The sequence below is a fragment of the Saccostrea cucullata genome, unplaced genomic scaffold, assembly GCF_032062105.1.
Source record: "Saccostrea cucullata isolate Sc308-1 unplaced genomic scaffold, CSIRO_AGI_Scuc_v1 ctg867, whole genome shotgun sequence".
Lineage (NCBI taxonomy): Eukaryota > Metazoa > Mollusca > Bivalvia > Ostreida > Ostreidae > Saccostrea > Saccostrea cuccullata.
This window is the reverse complement of record NW_026923146.1, coordinates 1-10,000: the sequence shown is the minus strand read 5'-3', so window position 1 is coordinate 10,000 and position 10,000 is coordinate 1. Positions and strand designations below refer to the sequence as shown.

General features: G+C 36.6%; 1 protein-coding gene across 1 annotated transcript in view; it reads right to left on the bottom strand.

Annotated features, from left to right (window-relative positions):
• LOC134263292 (uncharacterized) overlaps nucleotides 1–9,500 on the bottom strand; it is a 63,900-nt gene extending 54,400 nt beyond the window's left edge. Inside the window, exons 1-7 of the mRNA XM_062745622.1 lie at nucleotides 9,344–9,500; nucleotides 8,910–9,242; nucleotides 7,968–8,276; nucleotides 7,600–7,725; nucleotides 6,779–7,069; nucleotides 3,219–3,494; nucleotides 2,681–2,995 (exon numbers count right to left, since the gene is read on the bottom strand). Of these exons, the coding sequence (XP_062601606.1) occupies nucleotides 2,681–2,995; nucleotides 3,219–3,494; nucleotides 6,779–7,069; nucleotides 7,600–7,725; nucleotides 7,968–8,276; nucleotides 8,910–9,242; nucleotides 9,344–9,500 (1,807 nt within the window). The remainder of the gene's footprint in view (nucleotides 1–2,680; nucleotides 2,996–3,218; nucleotides 3,495–6,778; nucleotides 7,070–7,599; nucleotides 7,726–7,967; nucleotides 8,277–8,909; nucleotides 9,243–9,343) is intronic.
• Nucleotides 9,501–10,000: the final 500 nt, after the last annotated feature.

Genomic DNA, 10,000 nt, shown 5'->3' with positions numbered 1-10,000 from the left:
TTTTCACTATATAATCAATAGAGCCCCACCGTAAGATCAAAATCCCTGACCCTGAGGCCATAAAATTCACAATTTCAGAAGAGGTCTTTTTTGCTCAGCATAGCTATATACTCAGTTAATTTGTTTAATACCCAGGAGCAGAGAAGAAGATTTTCGAAGAATTTCTGCATTTTCTCAATATAATCAATGGAGCCGCCCCGCCCTAACACCAGAACCCCCTGACGCTGGGGCCATAAAATTCACAATTTTGTTAGAGACACTCTTGCTCATCATAACTATGTACTTAGTTATAAAATATTTTATTTAATACCCATGAGCAGAGAAGACGATTTTCAAAAAAATTCCGCATTTTCTTAATATAATCAATAGAGCCCCACCCTAACACCAGAACCCCTGACCATGGGGCCATAAAATTCACAATTTTGGAAGAGGCATTCTTCCTTCTCATAACTATGTGCTTAGTTAGTTTAATTATAACAGGACCAGAGAAGAAAAATTTTAAAGAAATGATGCATTTTCAATATAAAGTCAATAGAGCTATGTCCTAGCACTAGAACCCCTGTCCTTGGGGCCATGAATTTCACAATTGTGGTAGAGGACTCAATGGTCATTACATTCATGCTAACAGTTTGACCGCTTGATGATTGTAAAGATTGCATTAATTTTAGTGGTTTTGGTCCCACCCCTCAGACCCCAGGGGAGAGCCAGGGACCTAAAATTCACATTTTTTGTTCCCCTTTAACCATACATGCTTTATGTCAAGTTTGGAGGGAATTGGTTGAGTGGTTGCAGAGAAGTAGGTAAAATTGTTCAAACGTTAACGCACGACGCACTACCCCCCGACAACAGACGAAAACAGATAGTAGTAGGTTTACTCGGGTGACCTAAAATTGAATGGGTTTAAAAATTTAAATCCAGATTTTAAATATTGAATTGAATAAATAAAATTTGATTGCGTCTTGTTTTCCATAAAACACTAAGATTTTTTTCCGATGTAATTTTAGAAACAGATTTTTAGCCAATCAAAGTCTAATCCTCGCTAAAATAATTAGATACTAGTACCTTGGAACTGCTCTAAACAAGTTCCGGTAACGAGTTGTATTTCTTAAATCGAACCTTAGCCTACGTTTTCGTTTCATGCCCTCAGACCTGAGGTTGCTTCTATATAAATATGATCAATAAACATGACTTTATTGATTTTTGAAGATTTTCCCCTATATATCCCTATGTAAAACTGTTATCGTCCATTGCTGACCCACCCTACCCCTGGGAGTCATGAATTGAAATAACTTGAATATACGCCATCTGAGAATACTTCCATATAAATATGAAAAATCATGGCTTTGCTGCTTTTGAGAAAAAGATTGTGAAGAAATTCCCTATATATTCCTTTGTTAAACTTTAATTGTCCTTTGTGGCTTCAGTTTATTCCCCGGGGGTCATGCTTTGAATTAATTTAACTTCACACCATCTGAGGATGCTTCCATATAAAGATATGATCAATCATTGCTTTGCTGTTCTTGAGAGGAAGATTTTTAAAGATTTTTCCCACATATTCCCATGTAAAACTTTGATCATCTTTTGTTATCTATAATACCTGATAATGAGTTCACATGAGTTTCATCTTTCCTGGCCCTTTGGTTCTTGAAAAGAAAATTTGTCAATGATAATTTTTCGCTATTTAGTAATTGTCTCCCTTAATTTGGAGGATGCGAGGCCCTTCATTTGAACAAATTCCCTCCTCTACCCAAAAATACTCTGTGCCAAATTACGTTGAAATTGATCCAGTACTGTTGTCCCCAAAGAAGAAGATGAAAGAACAGGGTTCACTAATTTGGCCTATTTTGGGTTCTGTGAATTACTGAAAAACTAAAACTGCTTAACTTTATTTAACAATGCATTAAATATCATTTAGACTTATGATGATTCCATGTCTATCAAAAATGACGTTTTTTTAAAAAAAAAAATAATTTGTTTTATTTTTTAATGCATTATGACGTCAAAAATGTGTCAATTTCTTCATATTCAGAAAAAAGTTTACAAAACAGCAAATTTCAAAGCTTTTTTAAAATGTTTGATATAGAGCGCAACCTCTGATCTAAAATAAGCATCCATTAAATAATAGAACTGTTTCTGAGGATTACAAGACATGTTTTATTCTTTAAATCAGAGGGTGCGCTTATATTATTTTCCTTCTCTGAAAGTACTCAAATACACATGTTTACAATAAAATTCAAGAACATTGCAATTCCATTAAACCTGTGTTCCAAGACACGAAGTTTAAGGAGAAACATTTAAATGGAAAACGAAAGAACTCGGTCAATACTTTATTTTGATGTTTAAAATGGAACATAAAGTGTTCGTCAATAAATTGGTATATGTAAAGGGTCGTTTTATGCATTAAACCGCATAAAACGACGACAACCAACTGACATCGGACGATTTCTATCAGAAAGGCTCAGATAGGCTTCAAAAAGATTAACAAAGGACTTTTATCGAAAGAAAAATGCCAACATGCTTTAGACAAAGTTGGAAAATGCATAATTATAGTTAACATAAATTTGAAATAGCCTATATTGATGAATTAGCGTATGCATTTCATGTTACATGTAGCTGATTTCGAAGATTGAAGAAATATTAATTTTCTTTTTTCTGATAAAAATCATATATGGTAACTTACTCCCTCTAACATACACCCATGTTCCATAGGTGCTTGTTCCTACTCCTTCCGCATTCCTCGCAATACACCGATACCAATTGTTATGTTCATGATCAAAATCCACTACATTGATGACCAGTTTGGGATTAAAGAGATCAAGGGAACTGCCCATGTATCTTGATTCTGTAATGTTGATATCTACTCCATCTTTTTGCCATTTCGTCTCCAAAGTAGCAGGAAATTCGGTATTGTTCTGTACGGAGGCCATAATCACCAGATTTGATAGGAACGGGATGGTTATTGAACTGCCATTGGCAATGATTACCTTTGGAGTACCTTAGATGTATTATTTGAATTTATTACTGATTTATTTCATCATCTTGTGTAAGAAAATTGATTGGTTTATTACCGGTATGTTTATTATTCAAAAAATAAATAATAACTTTTCCAATAATAATGGTTAAAAAATTAAAAATTCAATTATAATTATACTTGTATAATTCTATACTCATATACAGAAGAAAAAATCGATTATTAATTACTAAAAACATTTACTTACGCAATGTTTCTATGTTCTCCTTATACGGTTGACTGTTTCTACCAAAGGAATACCAATACCAACTCTCAGTAATAATAGTAACTGGGTAAACTCTTCCTGGCTCCAATCTAATCGGCCAGGATATATAATTTGAAGATGAATGCCTCGTGTTTCCATCAATGCTTACTTGATATCTGTCAACACGAGTTTCGTTTCCTGGCAAATCCCATCTCAAATAAAGTTTTTCTGGATGAAAATTGCTGTTGTTTTTATCAATAAGGCCTGGAGAAAGGGGCTCTGAAAGTATACGATTTTTGAATGCTACCAATGAATAGAAAATGTATGCATAAAATTTTTTGTACCCTAATTATTGCACTATTTATCATGCAATATTATACGTTTGCATTTTCCTTTTAAACAAGCAATATAAAATTTGATAGTAACGATCTTGGAATTTTATTCATTGTAATTAGGTTTTCCATAAAGGGACTCGACTAAGACAATTTCCCTTTAATTCCCTTTAGCTTAATTTTTGATGTGTGAAACAAATTGTTCACAGATTGGTTGATTGATTGATTGTACCATCTCGAGAATTTTTCACATATATGGAGACGTAACCACTTGCCGGTGGAGAGCAACAATTTTTCTCCTATACTCGGCACTTAGGGCCATTGAGCAGTGATGGATCTTTTTTGTGCCAGCCCCTACTGCGACACAGGACCTCGGTTTATAATATTACGGTCTCATCCGAAGGACCGGTCTCCATGTCCCATTCGAATCGAATTCGAATCCGCGACGTAAGGATCGACTCCTTACTTAGAGCAGACGCTCTAACCACTGCGACTTCACAGATTGGTGCTTTGATGGTTCATATTTTTCTCGAGCGAGTATCAATAGCCTTTTTAGCTCACCTGAGCCGAAGGCTCAACTGAGCTTTTCTGATCAAAATTTGTCCGTTGTCTGTCGTTGTTGTCGTAAACTTTTTACATTTTCATCTTCTTCTTAAGAACCACTGGGCCAATTTCAACCAAACTTGCCACAAAGTATTCTTGGGTAAAGGGAATTCAAGTTTGTTCAAATGAAGGGCCAAGCCCTTTTCCAAGGGGAGATAATTATGAATTAATGAAAAATCAATGGCATCTTTTAAAATTCTTCTTCCCCAGAACCATTGGGCCTGGAAAGATGAAACTCATGTGGAAGTATCCTCAGGGATTGAAGATTCAAATTTGTTCAAATCATGGCCCCCGGGGGAGGGTGGGTCTTCAATGGCTGATGAAATGTACATTGGAATATGTATGAAAAATCTTTAAAGATCTTCTTCTCCAGAACAACTGGGCCAGGAAAGATGAAACTCACGTGGAAGCATCCTCAGGTAGTGTAGATTCAATTTTGTTAAAATCGTGACCGTCTGGAGAAGGCCGGGTCCACAATGGCTGATCAAATGTTTACATTGGAATGTATAGGAACTTTTTTTTTCAAAAATCATGTTCTCCAGCACCATTGAACCAGGAAAGATGAAACTCATGTGGAAGCATCCTCAGATAGTGTAAATTCAATTTTGTTCAAATCATAACCCATGGGGGTAGGGTGGGGCCACATTGACTGGTCATAGTTTAACATAGGAATAAATAGAATTTTTTTTTTTTAAATCTTCTTCTCCAGAACCATTGGACCAGGAAAGAGAAACTCATGTGGAAACATCCTCAGGTAGTCAAGATTCAAATTAATTCAAATCATGACCCCCGGGGGTAGGGTGGGGCCACAATGGCTGACCAAAGTTTTTACATAGGAATCTATAGGAATTTTTTTATTACAAATCTTCCTCTCTAGAACCATTGGACCAGGAAAGATGAAACTCATGTGGAAGCATCCTCAGGTAGTGTAAATTCAATTTTTTTCAAATCATGCCCCTCCGGGGGGTAGGGTGGGGTCACAATGGCTGATCAAATTTTTACATAGGAATTCATAGGAAAATCTTCGATAAACCTTCTTCTCAAGATCAGCAAATCTATGATTGGTGATAATAATATGGAAACATCCTCAGTTAGAGTTTATTCAAGTTTGTTCATATCGTGACCCCTTGAGGTAAGCTGGGGCCATAATGGGCAATCAAATCTTTACATAGGAATGTATAGGAATTTTTTTAAAAACTTTTCTTCTCAAGTATGGCAAAACTATACATGTATGCTTTATTGATATAGTGACATTCTCAAGTAATAAAAATTTCACCCCCTCTCCAAACAAGTAAACTTTTCAATAGAGCTGATTTGTGTTTTTTAACTAGCCCATTTGCTCAGGTGAGCGATGTGGCCTATGGGCCTCTTGTTAATATATGCTTACTTCAAGCTGAGTTTGTTATGTTTTCAATAAAACAAAATTATCTGTGTAAACGTGCCTAGAATGAGTAAGCTGATTCTCCTGTCTATCAACAGGCCCGCTTGAACCCTAATATTAATCAAACAATACATTCCGTAGTCGAACTATATACCAGTATATATGGCTTTACAATCGATATGAAACACGTCAGCCAAAATACAACACTATGTTAGGTTTTATTTGTTGTTTAACGTCCTCTCGAGAATTTTTCACTCATAGGGAGACACCATCAATTGCTGGTGGAGAGCTGCAAATTTTGTGCTATGCTCGGCACTAATGGCTATTGAGCAGTGAGGAATCTTTTTTTGTGCCAGAAATTACTGCGAGACGGGGCTCGGTCTATAGACGGTTTCATCCGAAGGACCGGTCTCCACATTACACAGTGGGCAACATTCAAACCTGGACATAATGATCGACTCCTTACTTCTAACCAACGCAGGTGACTCCCTGATGTTTGGGCAATTAGCACAACCATAATATATTATTATAATATAATAAATACTGTCTTTAAATGAGAAGTTGAAATTCCACAAGGATTTGTCATAGGATCAGGGCCTTGGAAGTTATATCAGATAAAAAATAATAATAATTTGGGCTTGCTATTGATAAAAAAACCGAAAAACAAATCCTTCTTTCATGAGTTGTAACTTTATATATTTCAGTGACCAGCAAATTCAAGAGCTGTATATAGCGTGAAAATTGTATACTCAAACTAGAGGTACTGTGAGCAATGAGCTCACTAAATGATACCCCCCGCCTCCCATAATGTCGATGTGTTGCTTTATATTGTTTTACGGTAATGTGTAAAGAGGAATAACTCGTCCTATGAAATGTTATCCAGAAGCTTCTATTATGTGACGTCATAGGTAAACAAAAAATGACAATGTCCATGTTTTGCTCTGGAAAACCTAAAATACGCGTCGAATAAAAAAGTAAAATAGGAGGTGCACAATGGCAATATGTAATAAAGATTCTGTGAAAGTTTCATTTAATTTCACTCAGTAGTATAAGAGGAGTTGCGGATAAGAGAAAAAGCGTAACAGACGGACGGACGGACGGACGGACGTACAGACGGACGGACGTACAGACGGACGGACGGAATTAACGATTACTATATACCCTCCCGCTTTTCAAGCGGGGGGTATAATAAATAAAAAAAGTCCTGTCAACCTGACCAGAAGGAAAGGAAAAAGAAATAAGCATACCTACAACAACATCCCGACTCGTTTGAACATAGATAGTTTCGAGTGGGTTAGTTAGTTGCACCGTTGATGTAATTGTATAGACATATCGATGGCCTGGAAGAAAATCAGACTTATACATATAATCTGTATGCTTTCCCACAGAGGCATTAACTTTAACTGATCCAGAATATTCCTTAATGGTGACGCTATAACATTGTATCAGTTTTGAGTCCACCGATGGCTCATTCCACCCCACATTGATGTTAGATTCTGTGATATTGTGGACTAGATTGGTGGCTTGAAGGTTCGACTCTACAATGAATATTTACAAGATTTAGTACATGTATATGTTGAATAGTATTAATAAATTTCAGGTAGAGATAACCATGTTCTTTTTGGTTAGTTATGAACAAAGATGAGTTTGTGAAATAATGATGCCCTCGTAGGCTCATGGCAAAGGTTAAAGTTTCTTATACACAGGCTTCGCCACCGGACCCCCACAAGAGCTTTGCCCTCGACCCACGCGGGGCTTCTACCCAGCTCAAGGCACCCTACCTTACTCACCCTACCCCCACCCCGAGATGAAATCCCTAGATCCGTCATCGACATTCCACTATTTATACTGAGACACTGAATTATTATATATGAATAATGAGGTGACATTTCAGGCTCTCTGGAATTCTAATATGTTCGGATTGCACAGTTACTCTGACTTGCCGGACTCAACAATTGTAACTTTAAGGTCAGTTTTGCAAAATATTCAAGTTTTTAATTTCATCTCTGCAAAGTGTCGTGCAAATAATAACTATTAGACAAGCTCTCTGTCTTGAATTAATACTTACTATAAAAGCATGTTTCATTACGATGGTAGTAGCTGTTAGAGCAGAGACACATGTTGTTCGAGCATTGTAAGTACATCCTCTCATCACATTCTCGAGTGGCATTACAGGCATTATTATACTGAAGAACTAAAACAAATAAATGATCTTTAAAGTAAAAGACGAACAATATCGTTATTCATATTTATATACTCCAAAATAGCGTCAAAATCTGAAAATTTCAAATTCTTTAGATGGATTATACATATTATACACAAATACCGATAAGACACGGAGAAAACGAATAAAACAATGCGCTTGTAATCAATTCTTCGATATATATAAAAAGCTTCGGAAAATGAAAACTTCACTGTATACTCTCTAATACTCACTTCCCCAGACTTTTTCAATATGAACTGTGCTGCTCACACACCAGCCTCCAGAGATTTTGACTTGTAACTGAAAATATCCAACGTCATCAAAGTCCACTGTATTAATGACAAGTTTTGGAGAAGGCAGAAGTTGGGTTTCAAAATATTTTTTGTCATATATTTTGATATCTTCGGCATCGCCATTCTTGATTCTTTGCCACTTAGCGTCAAGCGGTGGATCCAGTTTTGCCTCTACAAAGGCTGAAAACTCGGCTTTTTTACCAAAATCTGGTCCAAGAATTCCAGGTGAAAGAACGATTACGGGACAAACTATAATATACAGTTAAAATACAAGAACATGTTTTTGATGTTTTGAAGAGTTTACTAATTTCACAAATATATTGTTAATAAAAGTAGTCGTAAGTAGTAAGTCTAGATAGACGGGTCAACTGAGTGCACTTTTTATGCAAATGGGGTCAAAAAATGGTGGATTCTGATTGGCTGAGCCCCTGGGTGGGTCAACTGAGTGCAGTCCTAACCCTAACTCTAACCCTATCCCTAACTAACCCTAACCCTAACAAACCCTAACCCTAACCCCTAGCCCTAACTAACCCTATCCCTAACTATCCCTAACTAACCCTTAGCCCCCCTTAACCCTAATCCCCTTAACCCTAACCCTAACCCCTAACCCTAACCTATTCCCTAAATACGGGGTGTTTACACTCTACGCTGCTACTACGATTTTGGCAGCGACTCAAAAAAATGTGATTATGACGTCACGCTTTCATTCACAGTCTAGACGGTCTAGCCTAACCAGTTCAAACTGGTTTTACTGAAAAAAGACAAGAACACACAATAACAATAACAAGACAGATTTTATTTAGAATGAAAAATACATACAACAATTTACCAGGCTGTCTTTTAATCTAAAATACCGTCCAAATTAATCATCCAGTCCAACACGCTCCATTTGGATCATCATTACATCATCATCATTATCATCAGCAGCAGCAGCAGCAGCAGCATAATCTCCTATCCTCCAAGGAATACCTTTTTCATTTGGAAAATAAGGAATTATTCCATGGAGATACTGTGCAAAAGAACCCCTAGATCCCGGTCTTTTTAAGGCTTTTCCTTCTCTCGTGCTCTGGAGTAAATGTTCAATACACGATTCTAACTCGGAGGTAAAGTATTCAGTTCCAATCAGAAAATCATCATAATCATCCTCAGCTGTGATCTCCCATTTGAAGTGATGATAACCCTTCATTCCCTCAAAAGAGCAGTGCTTTCTTATCACTACATAATTTTCAGGAAATTTCACCCTTTTTTCCAACCATACTTTTTGTTTAGTTTCTTCAACTTTTCTTTAGATTGTTCCGGAATCATCTTATTCAAACCCCACATTTGTTTACAGTATTCCCAAAAAGTCCATGGTTTTTGATTAGATTCCTCTGAATGGGTTTTATGGAAATCCTTCCTGGCTTCTTCTAGGGTATCCATCCAGAGTCCATTCTTGTCAGTATTATCAATAAGCCAGCGATACCTTGGTTCCATACCTCTGACTTGACCACTGAACTTTTTTTACTTGTGTTCACTTCCAAGTACTCACACAGAATGATCCTTCATGTTCACCCCTGGTTTGTATATATATGGCATGGGTTTATTTTAGAGTCGTGTGCAAAAAAAATGTAACTTTTACTTGCCTTTTCTTATATACCTGTTTGCATCATCTGTAAAGAACCGTGTGCAACAAAAAAAAAATAGGGTCGTGTGCAAAAAATATACCTTTTACCTACCTTTTCTTATATACCTGTGTGCATCACCTGTAAAGGACCGTGTGCAAAAAAAAAATTAGGGTCGTGTGCAAAAAAAAAAAAAAAAGGTTTGGACTTACCTATGCATTGTGACGTCATCCACTGTATAAATACAGCTTTTCTTCCACTTTGGGTTCATTTTACCCTCAGAGCCATCAGCTGTTAGACATGGATTCTACTAGAGAAAAACAGTTACAGGCTTAACGATTATTGAAACGAAAAAGAACCGAGAGAGAATTA